Genomic DNA, 22,935 nt, shown 5'->3' with positions numbered 1-22,935 from the left:
TGGTAATTAAATGGTTAACAAAACAAAAAAAGGTGGAAAAATGACCCATCACAATTTCCTGAACCCTAAAGTGAGTCTTGAAATTGTTTGTTTCGTCCTACCAACAACCCAAAACCCCCAAATATTCAATTTACGATGATATAAAACAGAGAAGAGCAGTTCCATCTATTTTTCCACTGATCTGTGTGACTTCATATCGCCTCTAGTCATTGTGAATTTGAGCTTCAACTCAAAAAATAAGTCAATGCACAAAGGGAGCCGGTTCACATTACGACACTTTATGAAGACCCATCCTACACTCTCGGCATCGTAGATCATGAATATTATTTCTCAACATTGTGTTATACACAAAGCCAGTAAATACTGTAGATGTTCACTACACCCGGGACAGAAACTATCAGCAGCTGCACAACCACGATCACTCTGACATTATTCCAAATTTAAGTTTAAAGCTTCATTTGGCCAAATATTAAATAATATATTTTAATATAATTAAATACATCCACACATTTCACTTCCATCCTGTAGTCCACATTAAATGCACATATTATACCCAATCATTGCTAGTAAGGCTTTGTTTAAACAAGTTGATTCTTGGACTGATCAATGCTACAGAGTAAAGTCACCCTCTCCATATACATTTGTGTTTCCTTCAGTACTCAAGCTTGCAGGCTAACATGGCCTTCAATAAATGTGCCTAAAATAGAATTACTGTGCATCTTATTGTGATTACAATATCCACAACCACAGGAATAATCTACTTTGGGCGTCACCTTACTTGCATTCCTGCCTCAGTGAGTAAAGATTGGATTATTGGTGTGCATGTAGAAGTTGCCATTCTCTCAAATAAATCACAGGCTCATGATCAAATAATTTACTCCTCAATGTCAAGATTAAGACAATATTTCCTTTTTGCTCACGACAAATCCCTCCGGTCAAAGACATGAAAAAGAGTATGAATGAGTATGAACTGCACTTAAAAAGGGAAAAATAAAAGGGAGAAAATGAAATAAAAAAAATAAAAAATTGGACAAGTCCTGTTTTGTCTTTGAGTTCCATTGTGATTGGTTGAGCTAAAAAGTCAGTTTATTGTTAGGCTTGAATAAGGTCCACTGAGCGGGTATATAAAGGCAAACAGCGGCCGTCATTTCCTTGCTGCTGACTTCCGGCCGAGCTCCCTGGCTCTCTCGGTGGCAGATTCCACGGCGCTCATGGTCGACGCCCTCACACCGCCCTGCTCCAGGGTGTGAAGCCCGTAGATGGTTGTTCCACCCGGGGTGCAGACCTCAGAGCGGAGCTGAGCCGGATGCTTCCCAGAGTCACGTAATAATCTGCCAGCGCCCTGCAACAGATGGAACAGGAACCAAACTAATGACGGTGGGTTCAGGCATTGTGCTGGCATGCATAAAATGTGAAAGAGTAAAGAGTATTCTTAGCAATAATAAAACTGCTGATGTCGCCAGAGTGAAGCAAAAACTTGCACACAGTGAAACTGACCAGAACAGTTTGAGATGCGATGCTGTGTGCCAGAGCACTTGGCATTCCCATTTTAACAGCTCCTTCTGCCAGCGCTTCAGCAAACAGATACACCTGCAGAGAGGGATCACATGCAGCCGAGTCAAAATGTGCACAAATTCTGTTTTCTTTCTGTTCCATAAAAAGAGAGAAGGGCACACAAGCGTGTTCGTGACCTTATATTACTGCAATGTACACAATTTCTGTGGTATCATATCAGGATTTTGTACCATTTCATGGTGTTGTGTTAGATATTTGTCAATGCTTTTTGGAAGTTGCTTTGAATTCCTTTTTAATTTTAAAAGACTTGAAACTTACTTTAGGTCATTATTTTGTATTCTGTACAAGTCTCAGTAAAACACTGAAACAAAGTACATTTTATATCAACTATATGATTAGATTCAGTTGCTTAAGACAACATTTTCAAGAAAGAGACAAAGATGGAGTTTGACTCTGTATTAATACTTTGTGGACTTTTCTTATTAGAAAACATTAACACTGAACAATAATGTAATTTGACAATAAAAGCAGAGATTCATTAAGATTCATTGTGATTATTTAAAGTCCTTACATTGGTAACTAAATATAAAACAGGCCTGAATCAAAATTAACTTCTCTATTTTGAGGAAGTCTTATTAGAAGAGTCTGCCAGCTGTTACAAAGTTTTTCCCCGAAACAGGGATACATCGATTGGGAAATTCTGGGCTGGTAGGATGCTTAAAATAACAATTAATTTGTTCATTATTTTGTGCCATGGGAAACAAAGAACGCTACAGAGATAAGCATCTTGTTGCAGCTGAGTCTATTTCTCTTCTCATCCAAGATGTGAGAGGCAGAGCTGAACAGCTGCTGACTGTCTGTGCTGCTGCATGGAGCACATCAGTGTTAGGTTGCGATTTGTGCCAGTGCTGGAGAACAGCGCTGACTATTTCCCCAACCTCAGAGTTAGAAAGAACCAACACATTTAGTCAGCGTAAAACTGCTGACGCAACAGATAAACATCAGCCACAGCCGAAGTCAGTCAACAAGGTGAATATCGGTGCATCCCTACTGCAAACCACACAATCCTGGGACACTCACAAAAGCGACTCCGCTCCCGCTCAGTCCAGTGTGGATGTCAATCCAGGACTCAGGTCCCTCCTCCACCAAACCACAGCGGTGCAACAAGGAGCGTAGCAGAGCTCCATCCTCCTGTTTTGCATGGGATCCGCGTGCAAACAGGAGAGCCCCTTCTTGAACCAAACAAGGGAGATTTGGCATCAGCCTGATGGCAACTGAATTCTCTGGCAGGAGCTTGGGATTGAAAGAGACAAACAGAACATTGCTCATCTTTAGATCACTAAGGAACCACCATTTCAGAACCATTACACATGTGCTAGGGCACTCACCTCTTCCAGTGTTGACAGGGTTACTCCTGCTGCCACAGACACAATTATGTGTCGGTCAGTGACGTGTTGGGAGATCTCATTGAGAACGAGTGAAACCAGGTGAGGTTTGACGGCTACGAAAACCACATCCGACCCACAGACCACCTCTATGTTGGAGTGAGTGATGGGAATCCCGAGCTCCTGAAAGCCAATGGGAGGGATGTTACTGATCCAAACGTTCACCTGCATGTGAAGTCCATGCTCACAGGTGAAGAAAAATCAACAGATCACCTCGTCTTACTGACAAATAATAAATAAAACACAGCATGCAGAGGAAAACCACAGAGAGGGGCAGGTGTAAAGTTAGGAACTTGGATCATTTGTGCACCAAAATTTGATATTAATTAATGTTACAGGTTGTTGCTCAGGTCAGTTGGTCAAAAGCACCCAGAGCTTTATCAACTGGATAGTGACTGTGTTTTAGTACTGAGCTGCCTACAAACCCCTAATTTATTCTTTTGACTAAATATTTCATCACATACTGCATCTATTTTTAATATACAGTTATTATGCTACAATGGCACACATACCACTATGTGTCAGGCAGTGGACAATTTCTTCTAAACAGAAATAATTCTTCAATCAAGAATCAACCAGCCAGAATCAACAAAAAAACAAAAATTCCCCGTTGCTAGTTTTAAAAAGTTGTATTTATTTTTTTGCAAAAAATATCTGAATACACTTTGGTTTTGCCAGGTCAGCACAATGTGGCGTTATCTGTGCACACAGGATCACACAGAAACAGAACAAGGTCAGCATTACATTGGGTTGGTTTGCAGGAGAACGATCCATTCACAAGGAACCTGATCTTACAAACAGCAACCGTGATCCTAAACTGCTCACTGTCCTGCAGTCTAAGCCATCCTTACTGAGACAGAACAGTAAAAAAAAAAAGTACCTGAAAGCGTCCTAGGTTCCTGGAGGATGGAGCGCTCACTTTGACGTTTACAGGAAGAACATTTCCTTTATTGGGGAACACACACACGAGACTGTTAACATCTTTACTTAAACCCCCTCTGCTCTGTTTCAACGACTCTCTCCTGACTCACCCGTCAAGATGCCCTTCGCGATGCCGAAGGCCATGTTCCCCGCACCGATAAAACCAATCTTCAGCTGCGAGTCCATCTCAGGGTCCATTTTGATCTAAAGAAAAAGAACAGATTTGAGTGGAAACATCAACAACACGCAAACACCTGAAGACTAAAGGTGTGAATCACAGGACAACCAACGACACAGCACTGTCATGACACAGTTCCCACAGTAACAATGGCATCACACATTATCACACATATACACCACGATTCTGTTATATACGATAACCCTGCGAGACAAGTAAAGCTGCGACCATTCGTCAACTGATTGATTAGTCGATCGACGGAAGATTACTCAGCGACTATTTTGAAAATCGGGCATCATTATGAGCAATCGTTTTAGTTATTTTTCAAGCAAACTGGTCACTGGTTCCACCTTGTCAAATGAGAGGAGTTGATTCTGTTCTTCGTCTGTGAGTATCTTTGAGTTTCGGACTGTCGGTTGAGTTAAACAAGCTATTTAAATACAGAACGTTGGCAAGACAGAAATTATAACGGTAAAGTTTTATAGACAACACTGAGAAAACTGTCAGCAGATTGTTCGCTAATGAAAATAATAGTTGCAGCATTAGAGGCAATAAATCAACTATGATGTAAATATCTTGTTAACTGAAGCAAAATATCAAGAATCAGTTATATATTTATCAAATGTATTGAGGTGCTTTCAGTTTCCACCGAGAGAACATATGTAACAGAGTGCACAAGCTAAGCTTTTCAACAATAAAGCAGCAGCATGTACATACTGTATGCGCCACAGAAAATTTCCCTAAACTAAAAAAAGCTGCCATGGAGAACATCTCCAGACCTAAAAACTGTCTGAAGCAAAAGGAGACACATCCCTCATTGTAACCGACATCATTCCAACGTGTGGAAATCAATCAAGAGCAGTTTACTGTAGCCAATCCTTCACCCTCGCTACATCCCAACACTACAGTAGATATCACAATAGATCAATCAATGTGATTCAGTACTACTGTGCTGTGTAAATAAAATATGTACTTTAGGGATTCTTGTATCAATAACACGTTGTCGACGGTGTCTACATGCACACAAAAAACCTGATTACTGTGAGATAAATCAAATTAAGGCAAGAAATCAGACTGCTGCCAGAGAGTGCTTTCCCTGTTCTGGGTCTTTTTGTCATACAACTGCATCGTTAACCCGGTTAAGAGTTTACAGGACCAAGAAAGCTGGTTCCTGCAGCAGAGAAACCTGCTGGAAAATCTGATTTCTCCCTTTAGCTTGTAACTTGATGACGTTTCAGAGAGCAGGTTACTCCTAAAAGCCGGGAGTAATCAGATTTCTGAACTGCATCTACATTTGGCAAACAGAACGCATCGTGGTGTTGGTATCAGCCAACGAAACATCTGCTGGTTCCAGTTTGTCCAGTGTGAGAAGTTGCTGCTTTTCTCTGTTTTAAGTGATTGGAAATTGGGATTTTGGGCTGTTGACTGACAAAGCAAGTAACTTGAAGGCGGCACTTTGGGCGCTGACAAAAATGCCACAGACTACAAAAACAGACTTTTTTGTACCAAAGTAGGCCAGATATTACTGAATACATTATTTTGCACACATCCTCTTGAGACCAACTACACTCAGTTTATTGGGTCAGAGGTAAAAAAAAAAAAAAACGAATGCAGCTTAATACAACAGACCTGCAATGAATCCTGCCTTCATGAAAATTATAATCCTCAGTTCTTGTTGAAACTGCACTGATGGTCATTCTGGAGATTGTAGTTCATGGTGCTGTTGACTTCTCTCAAAGATTTTACTCAAGCATTTTGAATGCCTTGACTCAACTTCCCATATCAAGTGTGTAGGAGAAACTACGGTGGCCTGGAAAAAACAAAAACCATCTAGAGCCAGTATTTTAGGCTACTGTAGAAACAAACGCACAATAATTCTTATTTTCAGGTGATTATACACAAATGAAGAGATACATATGGATATTATATTCCATCTCTTCCAATAGATCCTCCTGAATAATACACACTGGACCTTTTGTGCGTTGGTAATTTGCGTGCTGCGTGTTTTTTCTTGTACACAGGCACTTGGATCTCAATGAGACCTGTTTAAATAAAAGGACTAAACAACAATTATATTACCTTAAAGTGTTATACAAGCATTTGGGTGGGGCAGAATATTACAAACCTCTCTCTCTCTCTCTATTGCAAAAACATCACCACACACACACACACACCTCCAAAATGAGAGTGATGAACGCAGGAGTCACTGCAGGATTGCACTACATTTACAGTAAATGAGTGATATTAGAAACAACCCAGAGACATGTTCACAGTAAAGCACACAGTTGAGGAGGAGGAGGAGGAGGAGGAGGGGTGAATGAATGAATGCATGCATGCATTCTGGACCAACACATGGAAGTAATGAAATCATGATCTAATGACACATCGCATCCACGGTATCACCCCTACAATTAAATCCAGGTTCTGAGAGGTATTGTCCGGGCAGGGCTGCGGCCAGTGCAGCATGGATGCTTCTCCATCCGAGTCTTCAGTCGCTTCATCATTCCTGTCGGAGTTGACCCCAGCTCCGACCAGCGGGTGTCTGGACTCCATGATAGCCACCATAGTCTTCTCGTACCGCCACCAGCCCTGTATTTTGGTCGGGGCCGGGGACTCGGGCTCTCTCTTGCACTTGTAATACGCACTTTTGAGAAGTTTCCAGCGGAACTTGAGCTGGTCCACCGACCTGTGGTACCCGGCCGCCGTCATCCTCCGGTGGGCCACCTTGAACAGTTTGTTATTCCTCACTTTCCTCCCGTCCAGGCACTTCTTCATGTCCAGCTCCTTGAGGATTTCCAGGAACAACTCCGTCTCCTTCACGTCCCAGTTCTGCTTCTTGATGCCGGAGTCGTCCATTGTTGTTGTCGTGGCAACGTTAGCCTCGTTATAGCTCGGCGGCTAGTTGAACGCTAGCCCCCCCAAATATTCACACGGCTAGGTGGCTAATGAGGTGCTAACATGTTAAAACCTTAGCTGTGTTTCGGCTACAGGTGGTGGCCGATGAAATGTTTAAAAAAAAACACCCCACGATATCAGAAAAGACTAGCCCCAGCTGCAGCAACGAGCTAGGGATAGCTCGAAGCTAATCCAGGACAGATTAGATTAGAAACACAACGCACGTGTTTTCGTGTTGACTGGACGACCATAAAATAACACGGAGTGACATAAACACGCTGCCAGGCGACGCTGTGAATAACACCGGCTAACGTTGGTGGGAGGAGATTTATTCACCTGATTGTTTTTTGTTTTTTTCAGATTTTCGGATGTCCAGCGTTTTGGAAAGCTCAAAGTGTAGTTTAATTGATCCTTGGATTCAACCGGAGGCATCCACACACCGACCAGCTGAATTCCAGGGAACTATCGGTGGGTTTGTTTTTACGCTCCCTTGCTCGCTGCGCCATGGTTGGGCGGCGCCTTCAGCATCCTGTCGGCCACACATTCCGCACCGTACCTTTCCGTTTCAGCCGGGATGTAAATCAAACACACCCACACACATATTCCCCCCCTCTCTCTCTACTGTGCGTCCCCCTCAAAAATGCGAGTAATCTGATTGGCTCGTGGAATAGGGCGGGGAGCTGGTGGACGGGATTTATCTGTCATTGTGATCAGCTGTGTGTGTGTGTATGTGTGTGTATGTGTGTGTGAGGGAGCCCGGGTCCAAAGGAGTTACCTGCAAACTCAAACAGGTACATGCTTCAGAAATATTTCAGTTAGTGGCACGATGGTTGTTGTTTTTGTTGTTGTTTTGTTGTTGTTTTGTTGTTGTTTTGTGCACATGTTGCTGCAACAATTCGGCGTTTTTGGACGCTTTCTAATGTGTGATGAGTTTTGAGTTGGGTTTTTCCTTGTTTCCCATTTATCTATGGAGGGCATGGGTGATACTTAATGTGCATTCAAACAGGCGGAAACTGCAGATTTAAAAGAGCTTTCTGAGTTGAATTTGTATTTTTGAATCAAAATTTGTTGTGTTTTCCCTAATGCGTAAATTATTAAGTAAAAATGAGTCTTTTTATGGTGCCTTAATGATGCTTTAGTGGTGTACTAATATAAATACTATGTGGGGGCTTGTGCAGCAGAGCAGGCATGCCTGGGCAAGCCTCAGTGTGGTCTTTATTCAAACATCTGAATGAATAAATGAATGAATGCACATTTATTTTTATTATTATAGCTATATGTATCCTGCATGGACTGACAAGACTCCATATATTACTCATATATTCCAGATCCAGAATGTTGCATATACATCTTCAATCAATCAATTAAACATATTGGCTGTGTTGTTGTTGTTGTTGTCGCCCTCTAGCGAGCATCCAGGATATTATACCTTCTCCTGCAAGTTCAAGGTACATTTTAACAAGAGATCTACACCACCAAATAATCAGATTCATATCTTTTGTTTAACTCGAAGTAAAAGTAAGCATATACTGTAAATGTCAGATACTGTTGTAGAGGGTGTGGATCATTTAATATCACTCTCTGTACTGGGGAAATAGTATGTGAAGAAGTAGGTAGACCAAATACTATGAATTCCCTATGAGTTTTATGGCACTTGATCTCTTTAATTTTTCTCTGGAATAAAAAGCAGATATTTAGTTAAAATGCTCCTAATGGCAAGTAAAAAGTTAATATGAGGAACTGGGGAATGCTTGCTTCCCCAAAACAGGGCCAGAGGCTAGTTTTGTTTTGTAAATCTTCTTGTATTTAAAACTGATACTGCAAAAAAAAAAAATATTATACAAGACCCAGAATGGCGACATCCAGTCTGAGCTACAAAAAACACTGAAAAAAATATGGATTTATCATCTCTGGCCAATATAAAGTGTCAAAATGATGCATCGTTATTGTGTCCGGTTCCAGACATGGCCCACAGCCTGACCCACCACCTGTGGTTCCTGCTGATCAGCGTGCTGGCCTGTCAGTGTCCTGCAGTCAGCGGGCTGTTTGAGTGGCTGAAGCGGGCAGATGCACCTCCAGCAGCAGCAGCACCTCCTCCTCCAGCAGCTGCAGCAGTCCCAGCGCTTCTCGCAAAGGATGCTACGTTTGAGATGGCTACTGCCGATGAGAAGTTTTTGGCTGAGGCGAAGCATATGGAGATCAGCCCGTTAGACAGTTGTCATTATAAGGTAAAATTCAGCCTCTGAGCCTTGAAATGCATCTCTGGACATTTTCACGAGATTGGACACGGTAGCAGTTGCCAGAGTAGTCTCTCAGTAGCATTGGTCCACTATTGGTCCACTGGTTTGTCTTTAACATGTGACCTGCGCTGTAGGTGGTCGCCCAGCTGAAGGCGAGCTGTGAGAGCCTCTCAGAGGAGCAGCTCGCGAAGCTTGGAGTCGTTCTGTTTAACTGCCAGTCAGAGAGTGAGGGGCGCCAGACCTACCCGTGTACAGAGAAAATGGTAAAATATAAAGTTATGATTGAAAGAAAATGTTTTTCATCGATACGATTTGTGTGTTTGGTCCTTGTGGGGCTCTTTCTGATCTCATTTCGATGTTTCAGACTATAAAAGAGTGTACAGCGGACATGGATTCAGACACTTGGAATGCTTACCACATAGTGAGCAACAGAGCGCGCTCAGTCTGCTACGCAACTCGCCAGCAGCTCTTCAGACGCAGAGCAGAGCACACTGTCAACACTCTCATCTCCACAGCCACAAGCCAACTAGACGCAATGAAGGACCTGAAGGTAGACTTCTCCTTTGCCCCTTTCGTCTTCATGCTCGGAGTGTGCAGTGAAGGATCAGATCCTGCGTGGGTTGATTTTTCTGATCGTGGTGTTTTGTGACAGGAGGGCCAGCAGGAGCTGAAGGAACAGACTGCAGCCTCCTTGGAGAAGCTGCTGGACGGCCACAGTGCTCTGCAGGCCCAACAGGGGAAACTGTATGAGGGCCAGGAGCTAATGGACAGTTCACTGAGGGACAACCTGCAGCGTCTGGGCCAGGAGAAAGCCCTCATCGCCTCTGGACAGGAACTGGTAGCCCAGCTCATTCAGGGCATCACAAACAGAATGGGTAAGACAGACTGAAACACTCCGCGTGTACTCGGCTAACGTCACTCTGTCTAGTATCATCATGTGTGGAATATTTATAACCCGTCCTCCCTTTTAGAGAACGTGAGTGAGAATCTGCAGATCCAAGGCTCGGAGGTGCAGGACAGCCACAAAGCCATTGTTAAAGACCTCGCAGATGTCAGACACCAAGCTCAGGACATCTACCAAAAGATTGGTAATCAAAACAGAGCGTCACAAATCCAAATTCGTCGGTTTTAAAAGCTGTGGATCAAATCAGCTCTGTCTTTTCTTTTTCATTCAGATCACAGTATGTCGGAGTTGCTGCAGTACCAGGACCAGACCTCTCAGTATTACTCTGACCTGATGAACAAACTGGAGCGCATGAACAGCACCCTGGGCTTCATGCTGCACTACCTTGATAACATGCAGGGCCGGATTGAGGAAAGGCTTCACATGATCCAGGGCTACCTTGGCTGGGCAGGTGAGACCCTCAGCGCAGTGACCACGTTTGTCCAGCTCGGTCTTTTGTAATGAATGGTGAATAAATACAACAAACACTGTTTAAAATTTAAAGTTCCTGTAGTCTACATCCATGTTTTTATCCAATCCAGGACTGAAATGATGAATTGAATTCAGAAAATGAATCCGAAACAGTTTTTTATCATTCCAGTCATTGTTCTAAGCAAAAAGCCTCCAGCTTCTCAAATATAACGATTTGACGCTTTTCTTTGTCATATTCTTTGTGTTTTGGACTGTTGCTTGGACAAAAAGTTACCCTGGGCTCTATGAAGTTCTGATGGGCGTTTCTCATTTGCCATTTTATAGAGTAAACAACTGATCAATCGAAAAAATAATCAGCAGATTAACTGATAATGTAATAATTAATGTAACATTATTACAACAATTAGTTTCAGCCCTAATAAAACCAAAGGCAGATCTCAGTGAAATCTCAGAACTTTGATTTATTGATTTTTATTTCTGGATTATCAGACACAGAAAAATAAAAGAACAAAAATCCAGAGAATAGCAAATTAAAGTGAAAACAATAATTTATAGAAAAGGACAGTTAACAGTCTCGTCTGTTGAAGGAAAGTCAGCCAATATTATATAGATGTAAGATATTTGATTGCTTTGGTGTAAAGGATTTTAAAAAGAAAATAAAATTTAAAAAATGGGACCCCACTGAACCATTAGGAAGATAAAATCAACCAAAGTCTATGAGATGACTTCAAACCACTGAAGGCTAAGATTTTCTTTTCTTTCCGTGGATTAAGTTTTGTTTTTTTTTCTCTGTGGTTCTTGTGATTACAGGGTTGAGCCTGACGGCCATGTGGTCGTGCATCGCACATACAGGTTACTTCGTCCTGTGTGCCGTCCTGCTGACGTTCCTGCGTTGTCCCGGTTTCTCTCGAGCCATGCTGCTGCTCACCGTGCCTCTTAATGCAGTGGCCGAGGTCAACCAGCAGCCGGCGCTGGATCTGACCAGCCTCAGCCTGCTGCTGCTCACTCTGTCTCTGGGTACAGACTGAAAGCTGTTTACAAGGAGAATACAGCACCTCCAGTATGCTCTTATACTTGTCATAATGGTGTTTTTTTTGTATTTGCAGGTCACTGGTTTGTGAGTCAGTTGTGGGCCTGCTTCCAGATCAGAGGGAAGCCAGCTGCCCCGCTGCCACTGGCCCCATGTGAGATTGTGGAGCCACAGAAGCAGCCAGTTTCATCCTGTCACTCATACCCACCGTCCTCTACGCCGCAGAAGTGAGTCTGCAGAGTTCATTATAGAGTGTACTAACTGCAACTACTGATTATTTTTACAACCTGACAATTACTTACTCGATTGTTTTGTCTATAAAATGACTGGAAATTGTTTAAAAAGCCTGCTATCATTTCCCAGAATCCAGGGTGACATCTTGAACATGTTTTTTTTTTTTTTGTCCAACCAACAGTCTGAAACCCAAAGATATTCAATTTACAAAGATAAAAACAGAATAGCAGACTAATTAGTTCAAATTCCCCCTCACGCCTGTATTCTGGACTCATTACAGAATTAAAACTGCTCTTAAAACCCATCTTTTAAAACTAGATTACTATATATCACTATATTACTATTATACTGTATTAGCTCAATCATATTTTATAATATACATACAATAACTTATTGCTTATTTCTTATTACTTTTATGGGTGGGTATTTGATATTACAATAAACAGCTGATAAACTGTACAATGAAGCCAAACAGTGAAAGAAATAACTGGTAGGAAGTTTGTGTAAAGCAAGGGATTTTGGAGGAATTTTGAGCAGATCATTTCCTGTGAATATTGCATCAGGGGTGAGTTTACCTGATATTTTAACAATAATCAATCATGCATATATAATAGGCTATAATCAAAACAAACTTCCACAATATGTTCTTATTTCTTAGTAAGTTAATTTGATGCAGTCTGTGTTTAATTGTTTTCGTCCTCAGAGATGAAAAGGACGGCTTCGTGGAGCAAAACGCCGCGTTGAATCAGGACAGCTTCATATCAGGTTTGAAATATATAAAATGTACCTCTACAGGAAAACGTTTGACAAATGGTTCCCTTTAAAAGCGATACGAGATTCAGTTACTCATTTGATCTCACTTGCGTCTTTGTAACCAGGTGACCTGGGCATATCAGTAGTGTCTCCCCCTCACAGGAAGCCGATGCCAGAGTCCAGGTTTATGCCGGTTATCGGCACACCCAATCACTCCACTCCCAGGCTTGTGCCACACCCTGTTCTGTCATCGGTGAGCAAATTGAGTCAATGTGACTGAAGAAACTATCTCAGTATCTCATGAATTATTAACAGGAACATTTTGTGAATGAAGGCTCTGGTTGATGACATCCCCCTGAGGAACCTGGGAGGTGCGTTTAATGCATTGAACGACTCGCGTGATCTGGTGAACGACTCACGAAGCGCGAGTCCTACCCCGTCGCTAGTCAGCAACAGGTCAGGGTCTTTAAACATGAAAACATACGGCCTTTTTCTACAGTAGATATTTTGGCTTTTGCTAGTTCTTTTCAATGAATAATTTCTCCCTCTTTCCCGTGGCAGCTCCCTATCAGGCCGTCAGCTGTGCAATGGCATCACAAAAACAGGAAAGGCCTGTAAGAAGAGAGCTGTGCCTGGACAGGAGTACTGCAGAGTCCATGAAGGGGGGCACGTCTCCTATTTTCACTCCTGAAATACTCGACTTCATTCCTTTTGATAGGGGGCCTTCTCTGAACTCTTATCAGCTGTTACTGTGTCGTCATTGTAAGTTCTGCCTGCTTTGCTTGAATGTTACGTTTACTAAATGAGCACTACACTCGCAAATTTTTCAAATCTACTTTTACTCCTATGTTTTTACCTGTTCACTTTTAAGTTAATAAATTATTTCTTTACCTATGAGTCCGTCTGTACATGTATTCAAACAAAGCAGTAATAGCAGCACTCTTTAGGTGGTTTGTGTATTTATCTTCCTGTGAAATACAAAAATGTAAATAATTCTCACAAATGCAGATTCAGACAAGACACTTTAAACTTATTGCAGGTATAAAACATTTATTTTGCTCAGTGCCAATACACCAAGTAAAAAAAACATACAAGCCACCAGCTAAACAGCGTGTACCATAACCGTTCTGTTCGTTAAATAACGTGAATCAAGGACGGGTCATTCAAAGGTCCTGTATGTAACATTTAGGAGGATCTATTTGCAGAAATGGAATATAATATGCATAACTATGTTTTCATTAGTGTACAATCACCTGAATATGGTAATCCTTAAGTTTTTGCTATCTTAGAATGAGCCTTTTATATCTACAAACACTGCCTTCGATGGAGTCCACCAAGCGAGGGAGTTGCAATCTGCAGCTAAACCGTTGGGAGGCCACTAAATTGTACACACTTAGGGATTTGGATGTTTAAAGGCCCAAATTGGTAATTGAGTGATTAAATGTTGAACGCTAGAAAAGATGTATACTGGACTTGAAGCAGTCAATTAATTCAAATGAGTAACACTACCATAGTGAAATAAATTCTACATATAGGTAGTAGAATACAGTGCCTACAGTTCCAATAGATTGTTTACTACAGTTAAAGAGGAGCAGGGGGAATACACATGGTATTGCAGATGAATTCAAAGTGCTCACAGTGCACAGTGACAGAATCCAACTGACAGACTTCATGCAGTAACCACTGTCTGCCTGTGCAGATGAACCACCTCGTTTTCTTCCAGCCCTCTCCACTACTGCCTCCTCCATCTGGATCGACAGACTTTGTGACAGGTTGTTTGGCAGAGGTTTCACTTCCGGGCTGAGTCATAGTTGGCAACAAACCAATCACAGGTTTCTTTTAAAGCTGTACGTGAAAGCGAGAATAATCAGTGAAGACACGCAGCAGCAGTCAAAATGTAATTCTCTTTTTCATCGAGTATCTACAATATCTGTCCTGATGGCATCTCAACAGCCATGTACATACACAGATATACACAGTGAGTCAGACCCACCTTGTTTGAAGGGTGTGAAGGTGAAGTCTGGCAGGTAGTGGCGCAGCTTTGCATTGCTGGCGGTCTTTTTGAACTGACCGTCTGATTTACTGGTATCAAACTAGAGGTCAGAGGTCAAGGAAACTACATGGAACTCTACAGATACGTCATGCTTTCCAAAATATTCCAGGTTTTCTGGGAAAATGTCCACATTCGAATCAAAATTTCGGGTTCAAGTTCAAAATTGAAAACAAACTTTTTCTACTCATTCATACTTTCAGCTACAAACTCCATTCAAATCTTCATGTTGAATGGACAACAGCAGAACGTGGACTATAGTTACCAACCTGCTCAAAGGCAAATAATTCAGCATGATTAAAAGGATACCACCACTTCTCCTTTAAAGTCCAGTGCTTGCACAACAGCTTCTGCTGCTTCTTTGATGGACACTTCGTCTTCCTCTCCAACTGGAACCAGCAAAAACAACCCAGGCATTACTTAGAATTAAATTCAGCTTTCACTATTGATATGCTGTGTATGAAGACTCACCAGAGAGAATGATTGGGTCGACCTCTGGATACTCTCTCAAGACCCACAGGAAGAGACGAGCCAGGTCCAAAGAGTAAATGAACTGTCTTCTGGGAGTGCCGGAGCCCCAGACCACCAGGGGCTTCTCCTCCTCTAATCATTCACACAAATGAGTCCATGATTTATATGGTTCCATGTATCCCCACTATCACTATACCCCACTGGTCCAATATGACTATTACTAATCTTACATAACCAATCCATAGCAAATTCTGTGACAATTATTAAATTAAATAAATGGTAACAACAGCACAAACTTCCTATATATACAAACTGTCAAATGAATGTCAAATGAGTTCAGGTCTTTTATCAATGAGCAAAATTAGAGCTGTGCATCCCTTCTAGTTTATTTAAGAGAATGCCACTTACTCTGAGCAATGTAAGCTTTGTGTATGAGGCCTGGCAGCACATGACCGTCCTCAATGCTGAAGTTATCATGGGGACCAAACACATTAGTGGGAATCACAGCTGTATAGCACTTCCCATGCTGCTGGAAATACGCCCTGTGAAACATACACACAGTTTTAAAGACAATTCTTATTCATTTGATAGTGTGAATTTACTGAACACGCAAGTTCCCACCTGTTATGAACATCAATCATCCTCTTTGCGTAGGCATAGCCGAAGTTCGACTCATGAGGTGGACCGTTATGGATCTTGTGCAAAGAGGTAAAGGAAAGTTAGTCACCATTTAAAAATGTATTGATATAATATGCCAGTTCCCAGCACACACATTACCATTGTCTCATCGATAGGATAGGTGGTCTTATCAGGGAAGATGCAGGTGGATAAGCAGGAAACAACCTTTACTGCGCCAACTGCATGTGCTGCCTGCAGCACGTTGTCATTGATGTAGATATTGTTTCTCTAGAGGAGAGAGACACATAAAGATTACATTCTATGACCCAACAAAGTCTACTTTCAACACACACACACAAACATTCAAACATCTGGGATCATTTTTTTTTGTAGTAACTGCAACTTTCTCATACCCAAAAGTCCAGGTTGTGCTTCATGTTCTTGAAAAGCCCCCCAACCATAGCAGCCAGGTGAATGACGTGGGTTGGCCGATGTTTTTCAAACACCGCCCGCGTCTCCTCCATGTTCCTGCAGAGAGGCCACAGCAACACAGAATGAGGACTGTTAGAAACCAAACATCAAATATATAAAACCACGTGTTTGAATATCAGTCATGGGTACCAGAAATCTCACATGAGGTTGGCATCTTTGGAGGAGAGGAATATCCATTGCTCCCCCTCCTTGGCTGCCCCCTCCACTTTGACCACATGCTGTATGGCCCTGCCCACCAAGCCGGACCCTCCTGTCACCAGCACCCTGACTGGAGCAGCGTGATCGCCCTGACTGCACATCTGTAATATGACACACAGGAGCAGATCATGTGACCTACAGGTGGGTGTGTGCTGCAGCTCTGCTCAGCTGTTTGCAGGGGTGAGGGGCTCAGGTAAATGCCACGTCATTCAGCAGCTCAGTGGATGTATGCTTCTACCACAAAACCCCAATAAACCACCAGAGGAGACTCAAAACCAAACTCTAATAACTAACACTGTCTAACTTACTGTAGCTTACCTCTATTATCGGGGTAACGTACAACGACGGTATCCCTTGGGGCCAACCTTTGCTGTTACCTGCTTCTCATTAGAGGAGACCAGTCTGTGCAGAGAAGAGTTGAGACTTTAAAAAACCAGCAAAACCAGTTAACGTTAATAGCCAAAGTTGATGCTAGGTAGTCAGCTAGCAGGTAACCACTGTCACATTCATCTCTTTTTCTGCGAGTGTTTTGTTAATATAGCTAAATAAACTGAGGCTGAACTATATCGCAGGTAACTTCAATACAACCAGTGTTTCCTTTTCCTACAACTGTCGCGATAGCACAGCAGACCAACGCTAACTCGGAGATAAACAAATGTTTGTGTTTGTTTCTCACCGGCGAGCTGTAAGGCGCAGACAGGAAGAAGGGGGAAAAGTCGGCTTCCGGTCACAACCTTCAAAATAAAAGTTTTATTGTCGAACAGCTGGGTTGTTTTTATACCTCAAATAGGCCTCCTGAAGTGTTTTAATTATGATGAAAGTGGAGAGACATAACACATGCATCTGATTTTAAAGTTTGATTTATTAAGTATTTGTCTCACAGTGTTTGTATATGTTTTTGAGCTTTTACTTTTAAATGTAATATACAGCAAGAATCTTTTTAATGCAGTTTTGTTTTGTATCTGCTCATACTAACAGCCTTTCACTGCACAAAACGTTCATTTCTGTTTGGTAAATATCATATTAATGTATCCAGAACATCAGGCTATGCATGTTCCCAAGTTCAGAGCTGTTTTCAATGGCTTTATAAGTTTTTATGTATCCTAATAGTGAATCTCTGTAACAGAAAAGCACAAAAGGCAGCACATTTAATGCATCGTCTTTAACGTTTTAATTTGTGTTTCATTATTATAATTTGAAGCATTCACCAAAACAAAATATTATTTACAATCCATAAAAAGATTTGTGAAAAGTTTAAAATATTACAAAGCTTGAAATATACAAATTTCTGCAGCAGTGAATGGACCTTTGTAAGAAACTGTCCCGGTTCCTCTGGATAATCCACAGACTTCATTGGAACTACTGTCTAATGAAGAAACAATTCTTTTAACAGCAGAGTCACTTTAAAAGCCCAAAGTCTCTCGCTTTAGTATTATCCAGGATTATAACCAATCAATTCAAGCAAAGAAACCTCACACTCATTCATTAATTGTTTGTAAAAGAAGATAAAGATATAGTCCTTTAATTAGCAAAACAGTAAATCACAGTAAATAAAGCCTTAATTTCAAGGATTTGGTGTTTTTTTTTAAAAATATTTTTATTTGAATGGCCCAACATCTTCTTCAACATCTGCTTCTGTCTACTGAGGAGACGAGAACCTGCCGAGGAAGAGGATGGATTTGGTCTTATTGTGCCTGATGAAGAAGAGGAAGGGGTGGTCCGCAGTGAAGTGTTCCTCCCTGAACATACAGAATGATACCATGCCCGCTGTGGCTGCAGCCGCCTCCGTCCCCTCCTCGTTCACCTCTACAAAGGCCTTGTGGGCCACTGTAGACAGGAAGAGTCCTCCTTCACCGTTCATACCGGACAAATCCGCCTGCGCCGCACAGAACACATCTGCCATGCCCAGTTTGGCCAGAGGCTCGCTGAGCTCGTAGTCTTCCTCCAGCTTGAACTTGGGCAGGTGAACGTGGACATCTACAGATTCCATGAGTTCCCTGTTGGTCCATTCGTCCAGGTTCACACGTGTCAGCTGCTTCTCCAGCTGGAACAAAACACACACGTTGTATTGCAGCAAGAGTTGATGTAATGAATTACAGTTACCTTTTTCTATATCCCGATTAAGTAACTTGTAATCTGTTACTCCCCATGCCTGCATATAATCATGGATTGAGCTGGACTGATGCTTTTAATGTACATATGTTTCTAACCTTTATTTAATCAGGAGGTCCCTTTGAGTAGAGAAAAGCAAACGGAGCCATTTTTATGTTTTTTGGTTTGTTCTCCACAGGGCCCCTTTCATAAAAGAACCAAAGTGAACCATATAACTGCCTTTTGTTTGGTGGTACTGTAGGTTTGTAGGTTTTGTACCTGGAGCAGCGGGTCAGGGCCATTGTTGGACTCCTCGGGCAGCAGGATGAACATGCTGAGCTCATTATCCACGTATGGCAGCTCCAGGATCTGCAGGCTGAGCTCAGGGACGTAGTTGAAGTTCAGCTTCTTCATCTGGTACATCATCTGGACCATTTGTTTTCCATTCTGACGTGCAAGCAACACAAACAAATCAAAGTGATCTGGTCATGAAAGTCTGTTTTTAGTTTCCAGATCTGCATATCTATACATGTGTAAATCTAGATGTTTTTTTACCTTTGCGCTTTTAAAGGGCATCTCTTTGGTGTTTGCCGCATCAAAGCGGTGCAGCCAGTTCCCCTTAAAGTAGATGGCATTAACCAGAGCCAATCTTGTCATAGTATTGACTGTTCCTGGCTTCAGAAGATCTTTAATCTTATCTGAAAGGAAACACACAGACAAAGCAACCGTTGTACACTGATTCAAAGAGGATGCTATCGAATGATTGCTTTACAAGTTGTCCAATCACTTTCTGTCTGCTGCTCGACCCAGCTGTTGATCTCCTCCCTGCAGGCCTCTGGAGCCCCGATGAAATCAACTGCCTTCAGGTCTGCCTGGTAGTGCTTCTGTGTGGCTTCGAGGAATTGCTGCAGAGTCATATATAGTTAATGATTCAATCTTAATGTCTGTCTTCTAGGGATGTAATGATACACTCAGCTCATGATTTGATACAATTCACAATACTGGGTTCACAATCTGTTTTTCTTATTAGTTTTTTTAACAAAATTATATTGAAAACAAAACATTTTTAAATAATATTTATTTTATTTACTATAATAAATTGAAACTGCAAAAAAAAAATTGTATTTCCTTTTTTATAAACATGAAACTTCTTTTCGCCTTGATATCACAATTTATTTTTCATCTCACCAATGAATCTTTGTATCACAGTTTAACTCAATATAGCTTTACATTCCTCGTGTCTTCTGTGATAAGTGTAAACTGAACACTCACCGGGAGGAAGTTGAAAGTATTTTCTCCATAAAGACGGTTGGCTAGTTTCAGGATGTAAGATGCTGATGGTGAGTTGATGTCAGCGTTCAGCGTCGCAAAGTCTGCATGGACGCCTTCACCGGAGCTGAACGACAGTGCCTGTGTGACAGTTTGGAACAGCAGACTTTATTCTGGGTTCAAAAGATTGTGTTACAGTAGTAACTGCAACACAGAAAGAACATTACATTGTTCTTGAGCCATGCTACTGTGACAGCTTCTGGTACTTGTGTTAGAAATGTAAAGATCTGGTTATTGGACAGTGGCAACATATTTAAAACTAACCTTTACTGTTAATTGTCTGCAAACTGTTAAACTTGCAGGTTATATGATATTATATGATGTGTAATATTGTCAAGCTTCTATGCTGTACATTTCCCTCGTTGCTTTACTGTACGTGAGGTTTATATTTGCCTGATTTGTTATTCTCTATTTGCCTTTTAGTTGCCTGTAATTGTAATGTTCAGTTGTGTCTCTTGTTTTATTGTTGTTAATTTATGTGCATGCTCCACATATTAGAAAGGTTGGGCTGCAACAATTCAAACTAACTAAATCAGTTAGTTGTCAACTACTAAATTAATTAATTAAACTATTTTGATTAATCGATAAATCTCTCCAAATTCCCTGATTGCAGCTTCTCAAGTATTTGAGACAAAACAAGACATTTGAGGACGTTTTTTGTTCTTCCAACTTTGTGTCAGCAGTTTTGGGAAGGCTCTTCCCTATTTGTGCCCCCATGCACAAACCCCATCCAACACCTTTGTCATGAGCTGGAACGCCGACTGTGAGCCAGGCCTTCATCAGCGTTGGACCTCAGTAATGCTCCTGTGGCTGAACAGGACCAAATCCCTGCAGCCGGGTTTCAAAATCAGGTGGAAAGCCTTCCCAGGAGAGTGGAGGCTGTCACAACAGCAGATTAATGCCCATGGTTTTAGAATGACACATTCAAACAATCACATATGGGTGTGATATTCCTATGTCCTCATACTTTTAAACACATAGTGCAATTCTTGTATATTTCTGAATGCTATTGTGCATTCATTCAACCTGCAACACAATCTGGCACAACAAACACAGAAGTCATAAATCAAAATAAAATAAAGAAGAACAAAGCCCTGAAGATTTACTGCACCCTTTCAAAAGCAAACAGGTTTCATGAACTGAAACTGCCAACATTCTGCTTTTAAGCAAACAGTACATGACTTGTTTCAAAAGGCATTTATTGGGGTCAAAGTACAGAGACTAGACTTCTCTTGCCTGAAGAAGACACACCTTTGGTTTGAGCCTAGATACACACCTTGGCCAACCGGCTGAACTTCAGAACTCACAAAATTCTTTATGGAAATCAACCAGGATTTCATAATGCATGTTACTTTTTTATAACCGTACTACAAAGTTACCCAGAGATGTCAGGTGATGGAGGAGGTGCGTGTAACAGAGAGACAGAGTGCTGACCTGTGCCATCTGAGCAGCAGTGTTTCCTTTAGCGCCCAGGTAAACCATAGCCAGGGCTGAGCTGATGCTCAGCGGGGACACAAAGATGTTCTCACTGGGTTTAGCTTGACTCAGAGTGCGGAGCAGATCCAAGGCAAAACATGTGTTTGAGTCGCTGATGGCGGCCATGACTGATGACGTGTAGTTGTCCTGTAATGAACAAATGCCATTTAAAAACGGTAGAGAATTTTATATTGCAACAGACAGATTTTAACATAAATCTAAATTGTATTTTATAGCTGTTTATAACTGTAGCTTGAATACATTTTGCTCCTAATATACACTAATAACACTATGAGAGAAAACGTCTACATTTCAAACCTTAAAACAGTTAAAAATCCCAGTAAGAAGAAATGTGGATAAGTGAATGTAAACCTATTTACCTTGGTTGTATGTCATTTCCTTTGCTCTCTCTCCCTCCCTCACCGTTTTCTGTCTTTATCAACTTTGTATCAAACGCCTAAAATAATCTTTACAAAGTTTTGCTGCAGTAATGTGTGTTTTACTTTTCTTTCTTTCCCTCCTGTACAGTATGTTTATATGTAAATATAGAGAAACACACAGGAAGAATATGCTCTTGGAAGACAAATTATCCAACAAACCAAACTAATCACCACTTCCACCAATACACATAAACATGAAGACATTAATAAACATTCACAATGAGAATATTTTACCCCTTACATAATTTTAATGATCTATTTTGCATAATGCAGCCCATTAACACTGTTCACCTGGACACTGTGCTGCATAAACTTCTTATTTAATCCTATTCATATTTAGATGGTGTATGCAAAGATCATTAAGGTGTTTTTTCCAACCTTTCTCGCCTTTAAACTGCTGATTTAAATCTTTTCAACGCATTTATAAACAGCTGGTATCACAGCGTTGGTGCGTGTGAAACTGCGTTCACTGCCCGGAAATCAACCCGCACACGTCGTTTTATTAAACTGCTGTGAAACCCGAACAGTTCAGAAGTGTCCGGATAAAGTTACATGACACAATGACACAATGCGGTGCTGTGCGGGTTCTGTGCGGGTTCTATGCGGATGCACCGCAGGCCCGTCGGCGACATTGTTACATTACCTGATGTTCCAGCACAGACAGAAGCACGCTCTGCTCGCACACACTCAACGTGAGGAAGAGTGGAAGCAAAACAGAAAGACAGACCCGAATCCCCAAAATCCGCCCGAAAAAGGAGAAACGGACAATTCCCGGGACGGTGTTTGCGGTTAAATGCAGAAGTCCACTGCTGCTCATTTATATGGAACACAAAGTGCGTCTGTGGGTGGGACGCGTGAATGGGCGATAAGTCAGTGAACAATAGCTGCACACTAATAGACCCATACAGCCGTACAACCGTGTGCACCACCTATAGTACAATGTCTGCGTGGTAGTCTGGAACTTTTAATATGGAACTTATTAGACTTTATGTTTTTTCTGCACAGCAGCACACTGCGGTCAGTCGAGCCAGCAGCAAAACCATACTCCATTATCAGGAAGTGGCTTCTTGAATCGTAAAACTGAGACAAGTCATTTCAACGTGGTCTTCAGGCTACCATTACTTCAAACATCTTAATCTTAATCTTCGTTCCTGTAGTCTGTGTACAGAGATTGATATTATAGC

At 41.6% G+C, this 22,935-nt stretch overlaps 4 protein-coding genes across 7 annotated transcripts; 1 reads left to right on the top strand and 3 right to left on the bottom strand.

Annotated features, from left to right (window-relative positions):
* Nucleotides 1-257: 257 nt before the first annotated feature.
* On the bottom strand, nt 258-7,204 carry pycr3 (pyrroline-5-carboxylate reductase 3). The gene is made up of 7 exons (XM_051375969.1): nt 6,469-7,204; nt 3,992-4,085; nt 3,841-3,905; nt 2,904-3,083; nt 2,596-2,808; nt 1,498-1,590; nt 258-1,342 (listed from the first exon to the last, which is right to left on the bottom strand). Exons 1-7 carry the CDS (start codon nt 6,913-6,915, stop codon nt 1,145-1,147), a joined length of 1,290 nt encoding a protein of 429 aa, XP_051231929.1. The 5' UTR covers nt 6,916-7,204; the 3' UTR covers nt 258-1,144.
* A 76-nt stretch (nt 7,205-7,280) lies between these two features.
* bmb (brambleberry) lies at nt 7,281-13,483 on the top strand. 3 transcript variants are annotated; one of them, XM_051375966.1, is made up of 14 exons: nt 7,281-7,422; nt 8,363-8,402; nt 8,917-9,182; nt 9,329-9,457; nt 9,559-9,744; nt 9,847-10,069; nt 10,166-10,282; nt 10,370-10,549; nt 11,380-11,586; nt 11,676-11,826; nt 12,537-12,598; nt 12,712-12,839; nt 12,921-13,042; nt 13,148-13,483. In XM_051375966.1, the coding sequence occupies exons 3-14, from the start codon at nt 8,919-8,921 to the stop codon at nt 13,275-13,277; spliced, it is 1,899 nt and encodes a 632-aa protein (XP_051231926.1). In that variant the 5' UTR covers nt 7,281-7,422; nt 8,363-8,402; nt 8,917-8,918; the 3' UTR covers nt 13,278-13,483. The 3 variants fall into 3 exon arrangements, with proteins under 3 accessions (XP_051231926.1, XP_051231925.1, XP_051231927.1); XM_051375965.1 differs by having other exon boundaries at nt 7,281-7,745; XM_051375967.1 differs by lacking the exons at nt 7,281-7,422; nt 8,363-8,402 and adding an exon at nt 7,657-7,745.
* Nucleotides 13,484-13,616: 133 nt separating this feature from the next.
* LOC127349900 (GDP-L-fucose synthase) lies at nt 13,617-17,130 on the bottom strand. 2 transcript variants are annotated; one of them, XM_051375971.1, is made up of 11 exons: nt 17,092-17,130; nt 16,734-16,817; nt 16,359-16,516; nt 16,139-16,253; nt 15,885-16,013; nt 15,729-15,802; nt 15,516-15,649; nt 15,108-15,239; nt 14,946-15,025; nt 14,580-14,679; nt 13,617-14,431 (listed from the first exon to the last, which is right to left on the bottom strand). In XM_051375971.1, exons 3-11 carry the CDS (start codon nt 16,514-16,516, stop codon nt 14,376-14,378), a joined length of 978 nt encoding a protein of 325 aa, XP_051231931.1. In that variant the 5' UTR covers nt 16,734-16,817; nt 17,092-17,130; the 3' UTR covers nt 13,617-14,375. The 2 variants fall into 2 exon arrangements, with proteins under 2 accessions (XP_051231931.1, XP_051231930.1); XM_051375970.1 differs by lacking the exon at nt 17,092-17,130 and having other exon boundaries at nt 16,734-17,085.
* A 432-nt stretch (nt 17,131-17,562) lies between these two features.
* Nucleotides 17,563-22,649, bottom strand: serpinb1 (serpin peptidase inhibitor, clade B (ovalbumin), member 1). The gene is made up of 7 exons (XM_051375968.1): nt 22,395-22,649; nt 21,270-21,458; nt 19,779-19,916; nt 19,294-19,411; nt 19,062-19,204; nt 18,786-18,953; nt 17,563-18,459 (listed from the first exon to the last, which is right to left on the bottom strand). Exons 1-7 carry the CDS (start codon nt 22,566-22,568, stop codon nt 18,055-18,057), a joined length of 1,335 nt encoding a protein of 444 aa, XP_051231928.1. The 5' UTR covers nt 22,569-22,649; the 3' UTR covers nt 17,563-18,054.
* Nucleotides 22,650-22,935: the final 286 nt, after the last annotated feature.

The sequence above is a fragment of the Dicentrarchus labrax genome, unplaced genomic scaffold (assembly GCF_905237075.1).
Source record: "Dicentrarchus labrax unplaced genomic scaffold, dlabrax2021, whole genome shotgun sequence".
NCBI lineage: Eukaryota > Metazoa > Chordata > Actinopteri > Moronidae > Dicentrarchus > Dicentrarchus labrax.
Note: the sequence above shows the minus strand (reverse complement) of the source record. Positions and strands in the feature narration are given on the sequence as shown.